The sequence below is a fragment of the Anomaloglossus baeobatrachus genome, chromosome 8, assembly GCF_048569485.1.
Source record: "Anomaloglossus baeobatrachus isolate aAnoBae1 chromosome 8, aAnoBae1.hap1, whole genome shotgun sequence".
NCBI classification, from domain to species: domain Eukaryota; kingdom Metazoa; phylum Chordata; class Amphibia; order Anura; family Aromobatidae; genus Anomaloglossus; species Anomaloglossus baeobatrachus.
The window spans coordinates 74,395,562-74,418,481 of NC_134360.1; the positions used below are offsets into that span (position 1 = coordinate 74,395,562).

At 45.7% G+C, this 22,920-nt stretch overlaps 1 protein-coding gene across 1 annotated transcript in view; it reads right to left on the minus strand.

Moving 5' to 3' along the window:
• Positions 1-22,920, minus strand: part of LOC142249856 (inositol-pentakisphosphate 2-kinase-like) — a 123,993-nt gene that overhangs the window by 36,225 nt on the left and 64,848 nt on the right. The window contains exons 3-5 of the mRNA XM_075321793.1: positions 13,185-13,280; positions 9,569-9,635; positions 3,767-3,885 (exon numbers count right to left, since the gene is read on the minus strand). Of these exons, the coding sequence (XP_075177908.1) occupies positions 3,767-3,885; positions 9,569-9,635; positions 13,185-13,280 (282 nt within the window). The remainder of the gene's footprint in view (positions 1-3,766; positions 3,886-9,568; positions 9,636-13,184; positions 13,281-22,920) is intronic.

Genomic DNA, 22,920 nt, shown 5'->3' on the forward strand with positions numbered 1-22,920 from the left:
GGTGGTGAAAGTCTAGGAGAGCTAGAAACACAGCTCTGATCTCCAGCACATTGATCGGGAGGGCTGATTCGGACGGAGTCCAAGTGCCCTGTGCTCGGTGATGGAGAAATACCGCTCCCCAACCGGAGAGGCTGGCATCCGTGGTGAGGATCACCCAGGACGGAGTAAGGAAGGAGCGTCCCTGTGACAGGGAGAGGGGCTGAAGCCACCACTGAAGGGAGTTCCTGGCCTGTGATGACAGAGCCACCAGCCTGTCCAAGGAAGAGATCCGCTTGTCCCAACAGCGGAGAATGTCCAGCTGCAAGGGACGCAGATGGAACTGGGCAAAGGGAACCGCTTCCATTGACGCCACCATCTGACCCAGCACCTGCATGAGGTGTCTGATGGAATGACGGCGGTGCCTCAGCAGAGAGCGCACCGCCAGACGAAGGGACTGCTGTTTGACTAAGGGCAACTTGACAAGTGCCGGCAGAGTCTCGAATTGCATCCCTAGGTACAGAAGTACCTGGGTCGGGGTCAGAGTGGACTTGGGCAGGTTGACAAGCCACCCGAACTGAACTAGCGTGGCGACAGTGAGAGAGACACTCCGCTGGCAGTCTACACTGGATGAGGCCTTGACTAGAAGGTCGTCCAGGTAAGGAATCACTGCCAATCCCTGGAGGTGCAGGACCGCAACCACTGCTGCCATGACCTTGGTGAACACTCGAGGGGCCGTGGCTAAGCCAAAGGGAAGAGCCACGAACTGGAAATGTTCCTCTCCGATTGCAAAGCGCAGCCAACGCTGGTGTGAGACCGCAATAGGCACATGCAGATAGGCATCTCTGATGTCGATGGATGCCAGAAAATCTCCTTGGGTCATTGAGGCAATGACAGATCTCAGAGATTCCATGCGAAAGTGCCGCACCTGAACACGCTTGTTGAGAAGCTTGAGATCCAGGATGGGCCGGGAGGAACCGTCCTTCTTGGGGACTAGAAAGAGGTTTGAGTAGAAACCGCTGAACCGTTCCCGGGCGGGAACCGGAACAATTACCCCGTTGGCCTGCAGGGATGCCACAGCCTGAGAGAAGGCGGCGGCCTTGGAGCAAGGGGGTGTGGACAGAAAAAATCTGTTTGGCGGGCAGGAAGAAAATTCTATCCTGTAGCCGTGGGAGATGATATCCCGCACCCACTGATCGGCGACGTGTTGGAACCACACGTCTCCAAAGTGGGAGAGCCTGCCACCGACCAAGGACGTTGCTGGCGCAGCCAGATAGTCAAGAGGAGGCTGCCTTAGTGGCAGCGGCTCCTCCGGTCTTTTGAGGACGCGGCTTTGCGCGCCAGTTCGATTTACGATCCTTGGCTGCGGTAGTGGACGCGGTCGAGGGCTTCGAGGATGACCAGTTAGAGGAACGAAAGGAACGAAACCTCGATTGGATCCTGCCCTGGACAGGTTTCCTGGCCTTAGTTTGAGGCAAGGAAGTACTCTTCCCGCCAGTAGCCTCCTTGATTATGTCATCCAGCTGTTCCCCAAACAGCCGGGACCCAGCAAAAGGGAGACTCGCAAGGTACTTTTTAGAGGAAGCGTCTGCTTTCCACTCTCGAAGCCACAAGATCCTGCGGATCGCGAGGGAGTTAGCGGAGGCCACCGCCGTGCGGTGAGAAGCCTCCAGGATGGCAGACATGGCGTAGGATGCAAAAGCCGAAGCTTGAGAAGTTAAGGCATCCATCTCAGGAATAGAGTCCCTGGAGAGGGAATGTATCTCCTCCAGAGAGGCAGAGACTGCCTTGAGAGCCCACACTGCCGCAAAAGACGGGGAGAACGAGGCTCCAGCCGCCTCATATACAGACTTGGCCAAAAGGTCAACCTGGCGGTCAGTGGGATCCTTAAGAGAAGTGCCATCAGCCACAGCTACGACTGTGCGGGCTGAGATTCTGGACACCAGAGGGTCTACCTTTGGGGACTGAGCCCATTCCTTAACCACCTCTGGTGGAAAAGGAAAACGGTCATCTGAACTACGCTTCGGAAAACGTTTGTCAGGACAGGCCCTGGGTTTGGTAACAGTGGTCTGAAAGCTGGAGTGGTTAAAAAAACATACTTTTAGCTTTCTTAGGTGAGGTAAACTGGTGTAGGCTTGTTCCTCAGACTCTGGTGGGTTGAGGTTCAGTACGGAGTTAATGGACGCAATCAAGGCACTAACGTCCGCATCACCCTCAGACAAGTCAATGGGGTACATAGAGGTAGCCTCTGAGCCCACAGTAAACGAGTCCTCCTCGTCCTGTACCTCGGCACGTGAATCAGAGCCGTGAGAAGAGGAAGGAGAAGGGTCCCTGCGTCTCCGTTTAGGGGGACGGGGTCCTGGGACATGCTCTGGGAGCTCCGCAGAGCTAGGAGGAGCCGAAGCACCCTGAAAAGGGGGCTGATGCATGGTCAGCAGTGTCCGGGACAGCTGCCCCATGGAGTCGGCAAAAGACTGGGAAATAGCTTGTGAAAAGGATGCTACCCAAGCCGGGGGTTCAGCCACCGGGGCCGAAGCAGCCGGAGGGACCCCTGCGGAGGCTCCAGGCTGAGACACAACAATATTAGCACAGGCATCACAATGTGGGTATGTGCTTGGCTCTGGCAGAATGAGCGTACATGGAGTGCATATAGCATACATGTTTGCAGCCTTGCTCCTAGTGACAGACATGCTGCTGAGGTGGAAGCTCTGCAGCCAGAATACACTCCTGTAGAATGCCTGAGAGTGTAATAAAAGTCCACAGCCAGAGGTTGTGGCTTACCAGCCCTGCTCTCTGTGTGTCCTCCGGATTTCACCGCTCCCCTGTGAAGCGTCAGCCTGCCTAACAGTATGCAGCTGCAGCATCCAGCGCCTTCCAGTGTAAGAACGCTGAGAAAATGGCGCTGGGAGAAAGAGGGGGGGCGTGTATAAGCCCAAGAGCGGGAAAAACGGAGGGCAGAGAGATACAGGGAGATATACAGGGGAGGGAACATCTCCCCAGAGAGGAGTGCCCTCCCCTCTGCTGGTCGGGCGGTGGGCGGCGCTGTATGCAAAACATGCAGAGAAGCCAAAACCGAAACTAGGCCCAAACTGAAGCCGGGGCCTAGATTTAAAAATGCGGCCGACGAGCAGGCACCTTCGGCGCGGTTCTCAGGGGAAATCCCCAGAATCGGCCGGAATTTACAGTAACGCTAAAACACATACTGTCCCCCTAATAAAAGTACCCGGGACCCCTGAAAAACGTCTCAATACTTAGCTTTGAGACGCAGGGCCATGTCCCTGGAGAGGGGGGTAAATGCTCCTTCCAGCAGGGACCAGACAGGGCTGCGGATGGAGACCGGTCTTCTGCAGGCAGAGAGGACCGTGGAGGCTCCCACTTCAACCCAGAGCCTCTTAGAGGATGTGAAGGAGCACAGCATGTGAAGGCTCCAGCCTTATAAAGTCAACCTTAACAGCACCGCCGACAGAGTGGGGTGTGAAGGGACATGCCGGGAGTCCAGACTGGACCCGCTTTTCTTCCAAATCTTTAAAATTAAAATAAAAATGAAAAAAATATCAGAGAATGCAAGTGTGTGTATCCTCCTGAAACACAAAGCATTGAACTGGGTAGATTGTCATCCAGGGAGTGTATATAGCCCGGAGGGAGGAGCTACACGTTTGAGTGTAGTACTTTGTGTGTCCTCCGGAGGCGCTAGCTATACACCCATGGTTTGGGTCTCCCATGGAAGGAACGATAAAGAAAATAGTCATGTTAGATACAGGTTTACAATGTGATCCAAAAAATCCATCACCTTAATCTCTATGCAGAATATAGGCCTGTGCTCCACAAAAGGGAACGTTTGTAAACGGGTGAGGTTGGGAAGGCACATGGCGTACCCGCTGACATCCATGTCTTTCTCACATCGGGACTCTGCAACCAAAAGGGAAAATACGGAGACACATCACACAAATGGAAACACCGCAAAATAGAGGAACTTCCAACATCCACCACTGCACCTACAACATTGAGGCCATTATTTATATTAAAAAAAAAAAAAAAAAAAACTAGAAAAACTGCTAAGATTTAGGCTAGGTTCACATTTCCGTTGTTTTGCATCAGTCATATGCATTGCTTGACTAATGTGACTGATGCGTTGTACAATGGATAACAAAGAACAGAATTCATTGTCGGACTCCGTTGTGTGCGGGGGGTGGAGCCGAGCAGGGCCGTGGCGCTGAGGACGTCAGTGCCGCAGTCTGCATGGCTGGTGAAAGGTAGGTGTGTGTGTGTTATATATATATATATATAACTTGGCAAAGCGCATTGCTTTGTAACCCGATGTGTACCCTGGTTACGTGTGCAGGGAGCCAGAGAGAGCATGCGCAGCAAAATCCTACGGATTGCGCTGCTCAAAAAACGTTACAAGCTGCGTTCCTTCTGCCCCGCGGTCAGTTCCACGACTGATCAGTCGGGCGGAGAATGCAACACAGCATCATCAGTCACAATCCACCGCTCATACATGTCTATGGGAACAACGGAATCCGCCAAACGGATTCCGTTGTTTACCAGAGCAGCGGATTGTGACCGATATAATTTAACGGAAGTGTGAACCTAGCCTAAGGCCTCGTTCAAGAGTCAGCGATTTTTCTCGTGCACATTTCGTGGATGAATCGGTGTCCATATCACTTGTGAATTGAGGGTGGATGGGGCAGATAATGGGTTTATCATATCTAAATATGGTATACTGATAAAATGTTTGTTTTATGTGCTGTCATTTCTAGCACTAGAATAGGTGAAGGTGACTGGAAAGAGAAGGCGCAAAATTTCGTCTTACCCGGTATAACATGTGGGGGCAAGTGTGGATTAAAACACTCACCTGGTGGGGTTGTGCAAGTCACAACCCCTATGAAGGCACGTAGTAAAGGTGGAAGGCGGCGGTCCCGCAGGGTAGATATATTGCAAGAGGTAGAGCAGAAAGCAGGTTTCAAAATCCGTGCCAAACCACAGATTTACACAGGTCTACGCGTTTCGAGGACATATCCCTCATCATCAGGACAAGGTGCAAATAAAGACTATCGAGATATAGTCTTTATTTGCACCTTGTCCTGATGATGAGGACGGATATGTCCTCGAAACGTGTAGACCTGTGTAAAAATTAATAAAGAAAGGATTCACTAACAAGCATCTGGATTATCTGTGGTTTGGCGCGGATTTTGAAACCTGCTTTCTGCTCTACCTCTTGGAATATAGCACTAGAATAAATAGTGGTGCGCCCCTTTAATGTATACATGGTTTGGAATAGTGTGGACGCAGCTGTGTGAGGCATCCATACAACATATGCATACACTAAACCCTATAAATGTGATGTGAGCAGAGCCCTAAATAAATATGTGCGCTGATTACCAAGGGAAGATACTGGCAATGTTGTTTAAAGGGGTTTTCTGGATGCCACTATGTCACTGCAGATTGTTGAATCCTGACAGTGTGCATGGTGCGCACCGTCAGCTTTCAATAAACTGTTGCCTGCTCCAGCGGTCGCCACGTGACTGCTTATGTGTGATTTTTTATACACGTGGTCACATGCTGATTACCTTCACTAAATATAACATTAAGTATTGGGCTACAGTACAAGTTTTTTTTACAGCGCTAATGATTAAATTGTATGCAATTGGGTGGTCTGCAGCTGCCATTAACAGTTGAAATCAATATAATGCTGTAGCTAAATAGTTGTAATCAATCGGTATAGCTATAAATGTGGCCCCCAGACCTTAGAGAAGCAGAACAAGTATGCAAATTACCAGTATACAACTAAACAAGTATGCAAAGCACACTGTCAGGATTCAGCAGTCCGCAGTGAGAACGAAGTCCTGCAGAAATGTACGTTTATCCCAAAAAACCTACAACCAGTTTATGTTATCTGTCAATCGAGAACGTGTGAACCCAGCCCAGCAGAGCGTTGTGGCTGCTTCTTGGAGCGATCAGGTCTCCAGATGTGCTTTACAATAACCACCATCTAATCGGTCTTGCATCAGCTGCTATATATAGATGGACGGCAGCACACGGCATAAAGTAAGGAAAGTGCTTGTGCCCAAAATAGAGAACATGCAGCGGTTACAGATAAACCGTTCTATGGAAGGCGATGACTATGGAGATGAGGCTTAGTGACAAGAGCGGCCGGGTGTCTTATCTACCCTCCCCACACAACGGCTCCTCACCACTCGTCACAAGAATGTGACAGTCACTATTTGTCAAATCCGACTGAATGTGAACAAACTGCCCTCTGACAATGGCACGGACGTCACGTAACCCCTTCAGGGTGGATCTATTTTGGACAGGAGTTTTTTGTTGTTCCCCTTCATTTTTACATTGTGAAATTCACGTAGCCATAAATTAATTTATGTGTGTAAACATATTATTGTATACACATACATACATACATATACACTGTTTGTGTATACAATAAATATAGATATTATTTATATTACACTAGTTACACACACTAATGCAACGCCGTGTACTACAGCTAGTGTATGTATATAATATATATATATATATATATATATATGTGTTTTAATTTGTTTTGTATCACACACACACACACACACAGTGTATTATATATATATTATATATAGGGGATGAAATAAGTATTGATCACCAATTTTCTAAGTAAGTATATTGTTACAGGTGCTATTGACATGAATTTCTTACCAGATTCATCATCATCTTCATCATTAACAGATTTATTGTAACAATCAATCTAGGGTTTTTTGTTTGTTTGGTTTTGTTTTTTTACTTTTTCAAAAGTAAAAATGGAGAGGTGGAAGAAAAGAAAAAAAAATATGGATCTCAGGGCAAGGTGACCAAGAAGAAATTTTTTATTTTTTTTTTGCCTTCTTGACAAATCTATGTGAGGGCTCTTTTTTGTGGGACAAGTTGTAGCTTAACTGGTGCCATTTTTTGGCACAAATTATTTTTTGATTGCCTTTTATTCATTTTTTTGTTGTAGCAGGGATGAACAAAGACATATGTACTACTGAAATCCTCCAGAAAGAAGGAAAACAGGAGTTGCTATCACAGATAATGATGATGACTGCGCAGCTTCGGTCACACAATTAGGGTAAGTTCACACAGTGCGTTTTTTGCGGCGTTTTTGCGCGTTTTTCGGGTGCGTTTTTGCCCAGAAAACTGCATGACTTTGCTTCCCCCAGCAAAGTCTATGAGTTTTCATTTTTGCTGTCTGCACACAGCATTTTTTTTCAGCTGCGTTTTTGTGGTGACCACAAAAACGCAGCATGTCAATTATTCCCGCGTTTTTCATCCATTGAGTGCAATGGGATGTTGAAAGACGCAATGAGAAACGCAAATTGTTATTATAGCTGCATTTTAGTGCGTTTCTAAGACCAAAAACGCAGCTATAAAACGCAGGAGGTGGGCAGTAAAGTGACATGTACAGGAAGAGGATTCCTTCTGTCAGTAAATACAGAAGCGTGAATCCTCCCGGTACCGTCACCGCCACTTCCACCTCCAGTCCTGTGCATGTATGCTGCCGTGCAGCGCCATGTCTGGGCGGGAGGTGGAGGCAGCTGCGAAATCAAAAGTGAACAGCAGAAAAAAAAAAAAAAAAAAAAAAAAAGTCATACTCACCTGTCTGCAGACTCCCGGTGCCATGCCCGCTCCCAGCTCCTCTCACGGTATCGCCGCTCCGGCTGTGTGCAGTCTCCCCGGGTACGTATGCCTGCAGGACCTGGCGCTGATCACCTGATGCAGTCACCTGACTTATCAGCTGATCGTAAGTCTCGGGCTGACGCCAGCGCCCGGCCGGCTTAACCTGTCAGCGGATGCCGTCAGGAGACTTCATCCCTGATTACCGGCAGCTCCTGCAGCGATCGGACGGGATCAGACTCCACTCCTGGAGCTGCCGGTGATCAGCACATAAGTGAGTTTTTTGGGTTTTCTTTTGCACCGATGCATCAGCTGATTGTATAAACGGCTTTTATACAATCAGCTGATGTGTGATGTGATTCAGGCACTTGATCCTGACACATCATCTGATCGCTTTGCCTTCCAGCAAACCGATCAGAGGATATTGGATCCGGATTGGACGGCGCGGGACCCTTGACCCAGGATTACTGCGGAGGGGGGCTCTTTATTTCAATAAAGATGGAGTCACTAATTGTGTTGTGTTTTATGTCTAATAAAAATATTTTTCTGTGTGTTGTGGTTTTTTTTATCTTTACTAGAAATTCATGGTGGCCATGTCTAATATTGGCGTGACACCATGAATTTCGGGCTTAGGGCCAGCTGATAATACACAGCTAGCCCTAACCCCATTATTACCCAGCGAGCCACCGTCACCAGGGCAGCTGGAAGAGTTTGATACAGCGACAGAAGATGGCGCTTCTATGAAAGCGCCATTTTCTGGGGTGGCTGTGGACTGCAATTCGCAGCGGGGGTGCCCAGAAAGCATGGGCACCCTGCACTGTGGATTCCAATCCCCAGCTGCCTAGTTGTACCCGGCTAGACACAAAAATTAGGCGAAGCTCACGTCATTTTTTTTTTTTAATTATTTCATGAAATAATTAAAAAAAAAAAAAAAAAGAAGGGGCTTCCCTATATTTTTGGTTCCCAGCCGGGTACAAATAGGCAGCTGGGGGTTAGGGGCAGCCCGTACCTGCCTGCTGTACCTGGCTAGCATACAAAAATATGGCGAAGCCCACGTCCTTTATTTTCGTTTGGGGGGGCAAAGAAATCCTGCATACAGTCCTAGAAGGAGGATGCTGAGCCTTTTAGTTCGACAGCTGCTGTCTGCTCTCCTGCATACACTATTGGATGGAGGGTGCTGAGCCTTGTAGTTCTGCAGCTGCTGTTTGCTCTCCTGCATCCACTAGTGGATGGAGTATGCTGAGCCTTGTAGGTGTGCTCCCCCTGACTCTCCCTCCAGCATGCAGTCCTGGATGGAGCATGCTGAGCCTTGTAGTTCTGCAGCTGTCTGCTCTACTGCATACACTAGTGGAGAATGAAGAACATATGGAAGAAGGAAATTACATCAGACCTTTTTTTTTTTTCTCAACAATCTTTAATGGCAATGTTCACTGATAAAAAAACGCAGCAAAACGCAGCCAAAAACGCACCAAATCGCGGTAAAAACGCATACTTTTTTTCATGCGTTTTTAAAGATGCTGCGTTTCTAGCGCTAAAAACCGCACAAAAACGCAGTGTCAAAAAACCGCAGTGTGTGCACTTAGCCTTATAGTGGAGGAGATTGCAGTTCAGCCTCCTGAATGCATACAATTACCTTAATGAAAAGAATCTATAAGGATTGATAATCTTATCCCAGCAGCCGGGCATGAGATGCCGTACTGATGCATAGCAGGGAGAAATCATAATGTGTGTACGGATCAATGAAATTATGTGTCAGGGTGCTGGCGTCACACAGACGTGTGAATATCGCCTTACCCTGACTGTATCTGGACATAGAGCTTATACAGGTAGGTAGATATGAGTAACAATATCCTCATATGGGTGTGGATTTTTCACACCATGATAACGACGATGCCAAGGAAATCTTATAAAGGAAATGATTAACCAATGATTACACTAGTCCGTCACTTGCCTGGTCTTTCAGACTGCACCTTCACACAGAGGCGTTTCAGAAAATCCAAGGGTAATTGCACCACATCCTGCAAAATAAAGCATCACAAACGGTTTAGAGAACAGTAAGTCCACTGACCGGCCATGCAACCATAATCTGCAGTACTGGCGTAAAGGGAATGTAAGACCTTATTTACCAACTAAAACCATATCATGAAAGGCACGCTTTTTGCTACGGTTTCTTTTCTGATACATAAATATGGAGGGCAAATAGATTTTCAAAGCTGGTGTTCTGTGCTATTATCCTATAGAAAGATGCTTAGGAGATAGGAAGCTGGGCGCTGGTGAGTGTGTTGTGGGCATGCTCTGTGCCCTGTGCAGAGGTCACTGCGCAGGGAGGCGGTTACATGTGATCATCATCCACAATCTATGGACATCTGCTTCTAGAAATGTAACAAATGTAATCTTTTAATTCTAACACTGCCAGGGATAATCAGATTATATATCTCAAAAGGACATTTTGAAAAGCAGCCAAAATTGAGTATTTTAAGTAACATAGGAAAAATGGTGTTCGCTCTAATTTTTTAGGTTTTATCGGGAAAGCAATTAAAATAATGTTATTTTCTAACATGGTATTCAATTTGAGATTTTCTTTGTTTTTAATATACTCGAGTATTCCTAGTGACAACTCAACATCACCCATGTTTAACCTTTGCCCTCATTAGGGGCAGCGGTGTGCAACTGTGGAAGGGGCTCCCGGGCTGAGCCCACTTCACATATAGTAGATGCTGGCAATATTACATAGCCAACATATCACAACAGCCGCAGCTGTTAACCATTCAGATGCCACTGCCAACTTATAACCGCAGCATTTAAACAGTGCGGTTGACACCCATGATTAACCTATTCCCTCATTAGGGGCAGGGGTGTCCAGTGTGGAAAGAAAGGGCTTCAGAGCTGAGCCCACTTCACATATAGTAGATGCTGGCAATATCACATAGCCAACATCAAAAAAACAGTCATGGCTGCAGCTGTTAACCATTCAGATGCCACTGCCAACTTCTAACAGCAGCATTGAAACAGTGGGGTTGGCACTTGTGTTTAACCTTCTTCCTCATTAGGGGCAGGGGTGTGCAATTTTGGAAGTGGCTCAGGAGCTGAGCCCACATCACATACAGTAAATGCTGGCAATATTATATAGCCAATATTTTAAACAGCTGTGACCATTCAGATGCCACTGTCAACTCCTGCCTGTGGCATTTTAACAGCGCAGTTGACAGTGCTGGCCGCCAATTCCCCCCACCTCCCATAATGCGATTGCAGGTTAGCAATGGTTTACCATGGTAAAACCAATAATTTTAAAAGGACATCAAAAAGCCAAAACATATAAAAGGGTAAATCTTTATTGAATATCATAATAAAAAAAGGACTAAAAACTGGGTCACAGAGTTCATAGGGCAACAAACAGCAGGAGGAGATTGTGACTGTATAAAAGTGCATTTCACACAGGGTAATTACAGATAATGTGTAAATGACAGTGGTAATTATATCCTGTTTGCACCATGCAGAATAGACAATGTGAAATCCAATTAACATTGGATATAATATCCATAAATATTGCTGAGACAACGATAAAGTCATAGTGAACAGTCAGTGCAGAAAATATGATCAGATAAGGTAGTTACCCATACACTTCCCCTGCTTTTGGAATGGCGCCAGATCCATAAGCACGTTTCAGTTCCGCCTTAGTCATGCGGTGGCGGCAGACCAGAGGAGGGCACTTTAAAAGGAATCATTGGCAAATTGCAGAGTAGGTATTGTAGCAGAGCACGAGTCAATTATGGCAGCTGTGGCCCTCGCCAGGAAGCATCATCCGAAGCCCCCCATTCAGATCACATGAGTGTACATCACCCCACAAGAGTATCGCATGGGGGGAATGCCGATCACATGAACCGAACGAGGTGCGGTTACAGATGCGTTACAGAACGGGACACAAGTTAGTTTCACCATTTGCTGCTTGAATGTCACGTACATTTCATGAACTCTAGTGATGAGTTCTCGAGTTCTAAGCCCTACATAAATCACTGGACACGGGCATACCACATAGTACACCACTGCTTGTGTAGAGCAGGAGATACTATGGGGAATTTGAGAAATATTAGTACCGTTAGAGCTGGAGAAATGTGTTGCACGGTCAATATTAGGGCAAGCAACATCATTGCACTACACTTCCTGATCCAGACAGCTAGTGTGATGGCAACCAATCAGACACAGAGAGGGGTGGGCAGGAGAAGCAGGACTGCAACCAATCACAGACACTGTTGCAGAGGGTGGTCAGGGTAAGCAGTGAATATTCATAAGTGTAATGATCAGACATGGAAGCAGCGTGACAGCCACAGAGAAACTCAGTAAGTATAATTTTCCTGCTTTAATACCCATAATACTCTGACAACATTATTCCCAGAAATGAAATGTGAGTCAGATACATCCAGTCCAGGCATCTTCCCCATGCTGTTCCCATTCAGTTTCAGCACTTTTCCATCCATTGCAGCATTTTTACAGCCCCATCAGGACAGACTTCCAAGGTCCTCCGGAAAAATATAGGAGTTTCCTGTTGACTTGCATTAGGTTAGTTATTCGTGATGATGACGAATCCACAAATACAAAATAGTTGGCATGAAGAATCCAACCATGAATATATTACCAGATATAATTGCTACTGTCATTTAGACATTATCTGTAATTACCTCCACTCCCTGCAAGCGATGCACTTTTATATATAGGCCTAATCTCAGCCCGGTCCTGCTATTTATGCTCCATTATGAATTGTGTGACCCAATTTTATATAGAGATTTATATATAGCGTATTGCTAAGATAATTCGGTACTATAATTGGCATTCTCTATTTGTTGAACTTTGGTTACTGCTTTACAATGGTAGTCGGAATCTTGCTGAAGGCCTCTGTCACTGCCATTTTTGTACTCCTATGAAGCCCAGCTTATTATATATAGTAGTAGTCACTAAAGGCCGCTTTACACGCTGCGATATCGGTACCGATATCGCTAGCGTGGGTACCCGCCCCATCTGTTGTGCGACACGGGCAAATCGCTGCCCGTGCCGTACATCGCCCAGACATGTCACACATACTTACCTGCCTGGCGACGTCGCTGTGACTGGCGATCCGCCTCCTTTCTAAGGGGGCGGTTCGTTCAGCGTCACAGCTGCGTCACTGAACCGCCGCCCAATAGAAGCAGAGGGGCGGAGATGAGCGGGACGAACATCCTGCCCACCTCCTTACCTCCGCATAGCGGCCGGGAAGCAGGTAAGGTGAGGGTCCTCATTCCTGCAGTGTCACACGGAGCGATGTGTGCTGCCGCAGGAACGAGGAACAACTTCGTTACTGCTGCAGTACCGATTTTTGAGAATGGACCCCCATGTCACCGATGAGCGATTTTGCACGTTTTTGCAACGATGCAAAATCGCTCTTAGGTGTCACACGCAACGGCATCGCTTATGCGGCCGGATGTGCGTCACCAATTCCGTGACCCCAACGAGTTCGTTTTAGCGATGTCGCAGCGTGTAAAGCCCCCTTTAGGCACAACAAGGCTGCCAGTACGGCTCAGGAAGGGTTTACTTACTCCATGGTGAATGTAGTTTTCACCTAAAAACTGCTTCATTATGTGTTTGCCAAAATCTAGAATATTGTGCAAATGCTGATAAACCTCTTCTGCCATCTAAAAAAGAAGAGAAAAAAAACAAATATTAACAACAAAGTCATTAGATGGAAATCCTGCAGTCATAGAGTATTAGGCACATAGATGTTCTTACCAATATTGTCTCAGCCTAAAATATGAGCCCAATGGTCCTGACACCCCTAACTCATTAATAGGGCCACTGTGCAGAACAACCTCCTACTGAGGCAGGGTCTCCCCATGTGCTGCTCGGGCAGTGCGAGGGTGAATGTTCTTGGGGTGCTGCAGGCAGGAGGCAGCAAGCAGGCGCGAGCACACTTATCAGCACCAGCATGTACACAGTGAGCAGTGTCTCTGGAGCACGCACAGTTTGCAATGTACTGTATGCACTTGAGTGTGTCTCTAAGAGTCTACATAGATCAGGTGCACACTGTGCCATAGAACCCGCAGCACTGTTTGACTTTCGTCAGCTACTGTGAGGGCAGCCAATCACAGGTGCTGTCACAGAAGGTGGGCGGGGGAAACCGTGAATATTGAGGAGATCAAATGAGCGGACCCAGAAGCAGTGTGAAGCTCAGTAAGTATAACTGTCCTGCTCTAATCCCCATTTTGTTGTTTTTTTTTTGTTTATATTCAGGTTGCGGAAGCAGAATAGTAACATGGACTTTCCTGAGAAGTCTGTATTCGGTGTCCAGGCACAGACACTAGGTGTCCGCGATGGACTCCGAACCTTACAGTTTAGGTTCGTCCTTCACTACTCGCAGAGCAATAAGAAAGGTAGCTCCTAATAGATAGATTTTTTTTTAATTTATAGTAGGATATATATTATTCCTAATATAAAGTTCTGATCCCTTTTAATGTTCTCACAGCGGACAGGGCTGGGGAGAGGTTCCTGCTGGAGAAGTGCAAAACAAGGCATGAGTTACAGGAAAATACGCAGAGAATTTCTTCTATAGTTCTCATTTTAAGGCCAAACACCCACCTCAGGTAGCATATCTCTTGACCTGAGCCAACTGCCTTATAGGCATATACAGAGGATATAAAATGTCTACACACCCCTAATAAAATGCCAGTTTTTTTGTCGCTAAAAAAAAAAATATATCTATCTATCTATATCTCTACACACACACACACACACACACACACACACACACACACACTTTCAGAACTTTTTCCACCTTTAACGTGATCCAAAATTTGTACAAATCCAAATCATGAAAAATCATTGAGGACGGAAATAACAGTTACAAAAGTACTGTAGAATTATTTGGATGCATAAGTGTGAGCACCCTCTTAGATTTGGGGATACGGCTGTGTTCAAAATGAGCCAATCACATTTAAACTCAAGTTGAATAGTCGTCAGTACTCAGCTGCCATTATTTACAGGGATTCTGATTAACCACATAGAAAATTCAGCTGTTCTAGTAGGATTTTCCTGACATTTTCTTAGTTGCATTTTTCATCCAAAGCCATGGTTTGTAAACAGCTTACAACACAGCAAAAGAATCTCACTGTTAAACTTTGTCATATGAAGGGTACTTTTGTTTTTTTCTTTTTCAAAGCATTACATATACTATGGGACTTTGAAGACGTCATCAAGAAATGGCTTAAATTTGGCACAGCAGGGACATTAATTAGAACTGAATGGCCCTCAACAAAAATTGCTGAAAAGCCCAGAAGAAAACTGCTCTGGCAGGCTGCCAAAAGGCCAACAGCAACGTTAAAGATACTGCAGGAATTTCTGGCAAGTACTGGCTATGTACTGTGTGTGATAATCTCACATATTCTTCATATTTCTGGCCTGTGGGAAAGGGTGGTAAGATGGATGATTTTCTTTGTAAGGAAATTCTTCTAAGCTCAGCTAGATTTCAGCAAGACCTACATAAAGTCTCCCAAAAGCATGTGGGAAAATGGGTTATGGTCTAATGAGACCAAGACTGAAATTTTTCACCCCAATTCCAAAAGGTATGTTTGGCACAAAGCCAACACTGCATATCATCAAAAGATCACCATACCCACAGTGAAGCATGGTGGAGGAAGCATTAGGCTTTTAGGCCCGTTTTTTCGCAGCTGGAATTGTGGGCTTTACTGACAACAACCCTAAGCATAGCCCCAAATTAAGAAAAAGAATGGCTTTGCCAGAATAAGACCCAAATTTTTGGAATGGCCCAGCCAGAGAACAAACTTGAATCCTATTGAAAATCTGTGGGTGACCAGAAGAAGGCGCTGTACACAGGAGATGCCCTCACAATCTGACACATTTGGAGCTACTGTAAGGAAGAGTGGGCAAAGCCGGTCAATTGTAGATGTGCCATGCAGATAGACTCCTACCCAAAAAGACTGATTGCTGTCATATATTCAAATGGTACCTCAACAAAAGTATTAGTTTAAGGTTATGTATATTTATGTAACCATATTATTTTACTTTCTTTTTTCCATCCAAAATGATTTCAGTTGTTTTTTTTAATGGAGTTGTACAGATTATGGGCACCATTAAAAAGTGACAAGAAAAATAAAAAAATTCCGAAATTATTTTTCTTGTTGTACAATACAATACAAACACAAATACATACATACATATATATATGCGCATATACATATATACACACACACACAATATATACATATATAATTATATATATATATATATATATATATATATATATATATATATATATATATATATATATATATATACACACACACACACATATACATACATACATACATTATATCTATATATAATTGCCTTATTCTGTCTGTCTTGCTCCAAAATTGTGTCCTTACGGTGACACAAGGCTGATTGGCCGCTGGGCTCGCCATGGCCCCGCCCCCCCGCACGGATTGGCCGCTCGCCCAGGCTCCGCCCCCCACACGGATTGGCCTCTCGCCCCGGCACCCTGCACGCATTGGCAACTCGGCCACGCCCCGCCCCCCTCACGCAATGCACGCTCGCTCTGGCCCCGCCCCCCGCACACATTCCCCGAACCGACACGGAGCCACGACTCCCAGGTGAGTACTGTACCCCCGGGAGCCCACATCAGCGTACGACGCCAACCCAGCCGACACATACCCTCGCATTGCTGGGGTTGCTGCCGTATGCTGGTGTGGGCTCCCATGCGAGTGGGGGACGGGATACGCTGGTAACCATGGTAGCATAGTTACCAGCGCATCAAGGTCCTGCAGCGGCGGAACATACACATAACAACACACACACACACACACACACACATCAGATCACACTCACTCTCACACACACATCACATCGCATCCACACACTCACAACATCCTGTGATATCGCTTGCTTCTCGGCGGCGATACTGTGCTGTGAGCTTCCAGGACCTGCCGGAGGATCACATGGCCAGAAGCATGTGGTATCTCCGGATGTTGGGAGTGTGAGCGCGTATGTGCGATATCTTCAGTGTGTGTGTGAGTGTGTGTGAGTGTATGCGATCGGATCTGAGTGTCGGCAGAGGAGCACGGCGTGCTGGGGGAGGCTGGGAGGAGAGAGGCTGATGCTGGGGTAAGGCTGGGAGGAGAGAGGCTGATGCTGGGGTAAGGCTGGGAGGAGAGAGGCTGATGCTGGAGAGAGGCTGGGAGGAGAGAGGCTGGGAGGAGAGAGGCTGATGCTGGAGAGAGGCTGGGAGGAGAGAGGCTGATGCTGGAGAGAGGCTGGGAGGAGAGAGGCTGATGCTGGAGAGAGGCTGGGAGGAGAGAGGCTGATGCTGGAGAGAGGCTGGGAGGAGAGAGGCTGATGCTGGAGAGAGGCTGGGAGGAGAGAGGCTGATGCTGGAGAGAGGCTGGGAGGAGAGAGGCTGATGCTGGAGAGAGGCTGGGAGGAGAGAGGCTGATGCTGGAGAGAGGCTGGGAGGAGAGAGGCTGATGCTGGAGAGAGGCTGATGCTGGAGAGAGGCTGATGCTGGAGAGAGGCTGATGCTGGAGAGAGGCTGGGAGGAGAGAGGCTGGGAGGAGAGAGGCTGGGAGGAGAGAGGCTGGGAGGAGAGAGGCTGGGAGGAGAGAGGCTGGGAGGAGAGAGGCTGGGGACAGAGAGGCTGATGCTGGGGACAGAGAGGCTGATGCTGGGGACAGAGAGGCTGATGCTGGGGACAGAGAGGCTGATGCTGGGGACAGAGAGGCTGATGCTGGGGACAGAGAGGCTGATGCTGGGGACAGAGAGGCTGATGCTGGGGACAGAGAGGCTGATGCTGGGGACAGAGAGGCTGATGCTGGGGACAGAGAGGCTGATGCTGGGGACAGAGAGGCTGATGCTGGGGACAGAGAGGCTGATGCTGGGGACAGAGAGGCTGATGCTGGGGACAGAGAGGCTGATGCTGGGAGGAGAGAGGCTGATGCTGGTGCAGCATGGGGGATGGAGCACGTTTGGGAGTGCGCAGCATGGCGGATGGAGCATGATGGGGGGTGCGCAGCATGGGGGATGGAGCGCGATGGGAGGTGCACACCTCCCCCCAACACACACATACACACAACGGGAACCACAAACACCGCCCTACACACACAGACAACGCTGCACACACACACACACAACACCCAACACACAAACACCGCAGCATACATAAATATACGCACATACCACGCAACACACACACATTGCAAAAAACATACCTCCCCCCAAAACACACACACACCCACACAAACCGCGCAACACACACACAACGCTAGACACAGCGCTCCACAAACAACGCAACACACATACAACACCGCTCTCACCCCCCGCCACACCCAGACAACACCCAGAACATGTACAGCGCCCTACACAAACACTTGATAAGTACAGACAACAACATCTATCATATATATATATATTATATATATATATATATATATATATATATATATATATATATATATATATATATATATATATTTTAATATATTATATATTATATATATATATAATATATTAAAATATTATATATATATATATATATATATATATTATATATATACACACACACATACATATATAACAAAAATCATACATTAACTACACAATACGTAAATTCCAGAATACCCGATGCGTACAATCGGGCCACCATCTATATATATATATCTATATCTATATATATCTATATATATATATATATATATATTAGAAGGTGGCCCGATTCTACGCATCGGGCATTCTAGAATTTACGTATTGTGTAGTTAATGTATGATTTTTGGTATATATATATATATATAATGATAGATAGGTGTTGTTGTCTGTACTTACCATACATGTATACATACATATACATACATATACACATATATATATATATATATAATGATGCATGTATACATACATATATATATATATATATATATATATATATATATATATATATATATATATATATATATATATGTATACATGTATCATTATATATATATATATATATATATATATATATATATATATATATATATATATATATATATATGTATACATGTATCATATATATATATATATATATATATATATATATATATAATGATACATATATATATATATATATATATATATATATATATATGTATGTATACATGCATCATTATATATATATATATATATATATATATATATATATATATATATATATATATATATATATATATATATATATATATGTATGTATACATGCATCATTATATATATATATATATATGTGTGTATATATATATATACATATACATATACATACACACACACACACGTACTATTAACAAAACCCTGGCATTTTAACAGGTGTGTGTAGACTTTTTAGATTGAGTGTATAAAATCAGGTCACAAGATCAACCAGTAGGGTCAGTTATGATCCACATTTCACAGATATGTGGCTTTGACCTTAATTATTATATGAGGCAAAACAATAGTTAAAAGGAAATAAATATAAAAAAAAAAAAAAAGAAGAGGATGAAGAAGAGTATTTTATTTTTATTTTATAAACGTTTTATACTTTGTGTAACTTTACAAAAAAAAAAGGAGGGAGGAGAACACAAGTGGTGCATGTCAATCAATTAGTAGTCAACACAGGAGAGGGAATTTTCCAACTAAATCCAGAAGCCAGGCTGCTGCAGGAGATAAGGCTGGTTTCACACTACGTCTTTTTAACATCCGTTGAAAACGTTATTTTAGCGGAAGTACGGATCCAGTGCAAATGCGTTTTCATTTCAATGCATTTGCAATGGACTCGCGTCCACCTGCGTTCACCTGCGTTTGCGTGCGTTATAGTGCGGATCCGGTGACTTGCAGTTTTTTAACATGTTTCAAAAACGCTACTTGTAGCGTTTTTGAGCTGCGTCAAAATACTGCAAGTCACCGGATCCGCACTATAACGCACGCGAACGCAGGTGAACGCTGGCGTGCTGATAGACAGGATCCTGCTTTTGTACTGAGCATGCCCAGAAAGTACTGAGCATGCCCAGAACCAGTCTCGCGTGATCTGTCTATCTCTCTACTCCCTCCCTCACCCTCTCTCTCTCTCTCTCTCTCTCTCTCTCTCTCTCTATCTCTGTCTTTCCCCCTTCCTCCCTCCCTCCCTCCCTCCCTCTCCCCCACCTGAGAGCTGCGGACACTCGTAACCAAGGTAAATATCGCGTAACCACTTCTCTTAGTTACCCGATGTTTACGTTGGTTACGTGTGCAGGCAGCCCTGCTCCTAGCAGCTGCAGACACTCGTAACCAAGATAAATATCGGGTATCCAAGGCCGATGTTTACCTTGGTTACCAGCGTCTGCAGCTGTCAGAAGCCGGCTCCCAGTCTAGCTCCCCTCACTCCCGATCACATGACTCCAATGCCCGCCCCTAAACATCCAGTGCAGGATCCTGCAAAATAACATATGCGTTTGCATACGTTATTTGCTGTAAAAGCAGGATCCGTACTTCCGCTAAAAAAACGTTTTCAACGGATGTTAAAAAGACGTAGTGTGAAACCAGCCTTAGTGGCGTCTGTGCAGCACTACTCATCTCTGTTTTGACACTAGACTGATGTTTACAAATAGATGTCAGTGTGAAAGATCTATATTCTGCACGCTTCCTCTGTGAATGTTGTGTAATGGGCAGAAGTGTGGAGAAAAAGATGTCTGAATGTAAATAATTTGGAAAGTAAATGCTCAGGCTGTGTAAATTAAGAATACACCATACTGGTATATCACGGCCATAATCTGTAATACTAAGCATATCAGCCTGGGCTAGGACATTTCCTGACTGCAGGCCCGGCCTGTTTTCTGTACAAGTCGGTGGTGTAAGAATCCGCTGCATTTGCCAACTAGAGAGGAAGCAATCAGTTTCTGGGCTTGTTTAATGCAAATAGCGGCCGGCTTCCTCCACCACCTGAGGACCGGACTCCAGGGAACAACAAACACCAGTCTCAAAAACAGCAATCATGTGAGTGTCATAAGGTCCTTAAATCAGGAGCTTCAAGAAGGAGCAACATGTGACACGGCTGCTTTCATACTGCATTTACATGGGAACCTATGGGAAACAAACATTGCAAATGCAGCCTGAAAGCTACCGGACATGCCAGCCAGGCATCGCTGGTCATCACTGGTCAGGAGACATACCGTATATACATGTCTACAGCCATACTAAGGCTAAATTCACATTGTTTTGTATCAGTCACATGCGTCGCTTGACGCATGTGACTGATGCGCTGTTCCACGCTGTACAACGGATGACAAAGAACTGAATTCTTTGTCGGATTCCGTTGTGTGCGGGGGGCGGAGTTCGGGGGGGGGGGGAGGGGGAGCCGAGCGGGGCCGTGGCACTGAGGACGTCAGTGCCGCAGGGACTGCAGGACAGGTGAGTGTGAGTGTGTGAGTGTGTGTATACACATGCTGAATGCGGGAGGGGGCAGAGCCGAGCGGGGGGTGGGGCCAGGCGCTGAGGATGTCAGTGGCAGTGCCGCGGTCTGCATGGCTGGGGACAGGTGAGTGTGTGTGTGTGTGTGTGTGTGTGTGTACACACACATGTGCGGAGTGCGGGGCCGAGCGGGGAAGTGTCGGACTCCCTGCACACGTAACCAGACTAAATATCGGGTAGCAAAGCACCCGATGTTTACCTTGGTTACCCGATATTTACCATGGTTACGGGCCTACACCGCTTAGCGCTGGCTCCTTGCACTGTAACCAGGGTAAATATCGGGTAACCAACCAAAGCTGGTGACGTGTGCAGGGAGTCAGAGCATGCGCAGCGAAATCCGACGGATTGCGTTGCTCAAAAAACGTTACATGCTGCGTTCCTCCTGCCCGGCGGTCAGTCGTTCCACGACTGATTAGTCGGGCGGAGGGTGCAACGCAGCATCATCAGTCACAATCCGCTGCTCATACAAGTCTATGGGAGCAACGGAATCCGCTAAACGGATTCCGTTGTTTACAAGAGCAGCGGATTGTGACTGATACATTTTAGCGGAAATGTGAACTTAGCCTATTTCACTAAAACACTATAAACTACGGTATTTGCAGTGTGCATGGCTACCTGGAAAGAATAGCCACACATCACTGCGGCCTTACATGCTGTTTGCTATGGGAGAGCACTTGCACCACAATCTAAGGAACTTTCACTGAAGCTAATCCTCCTTTATACCGGTTTTATATCGGATCTTGGCTTGTCGCTCTCTTTCATCTCTGAGATTAGGTCATTGTGGTTTATTGCAGAATGGAAGCGTGATTGTGTGTGAATCAGATCTGGAATATCCATATATAAAAGTTTATAATCACATAATATTTAATAAGATGAGACATCATTTAAGTTGTAGTAATGACCCGGATGCAATGGAACTTATCAGCTAAAGTAGCAAACAACACAGCAAGAACCGGCCCAGTCACATACGTACCTGTCCACCTAAGTAATAAAAAGAGCAGCAATGTATGCTCCAGAGCAAATCTTCCATCTAACCATACATGCACACATTAAAAAATATACAATCATACAAAGAAATTAAACCATAGATGTCCAAAAATTAAGTTATGTGTAATAATGTGAATTGACCCAGGGAAAAAGTATTGAACACATTAAGAGGCGGAAAAAGCCATGGAAAGTCATGACACCCGCTGAAATCTATCAGTAATTAGAAAGCAATCCTGCCACTCTGTGAAAAATAATATCAGCTATAAAAAGGTGTCTCATTACCAAGGTGCTACACAGGAAACATCTCATGATGGGTAAAACCAATGAGCAGTCTGAAGACATCTGCAACCTTAATTGGGGGTGGGGGGGAGTGATGACACTGTCTCATTACCATAGTGTGACACAAAAAACATCTTATGAGCAGTAAACCCAGTGAGCTGCATCAAGACCCTCATAACCTTATTGGTGCAAAAAATACTGGGGGGGAAATGGTTACAGAAAAAATTCTTAACTACTGAAGGTTCCAGTAAGCACTGTTAGGGCCATAATCTGGAAGTAGAAAGAACATAATTTCACAATAAACAGTCACAACCAAGTGCTCCCCACAAGATTTCATACAGAAGAGTGAAAAGAATGATCAGAAGAGTTGTCCAAGAGCCAAAGACCACCTGTGGAGAGCTACTGAAAGACCTGGAATCGGTAGGTACAATGGTTTCAAAGAAAACGATAAGTAATGGACTCAACCTCCATGGCCTGTATGCAAGCTCACCACACAAGACTACATTGTTGAACAAAAATCATGTTCAAGTGCGTTTAAAGATTGCTTAACAA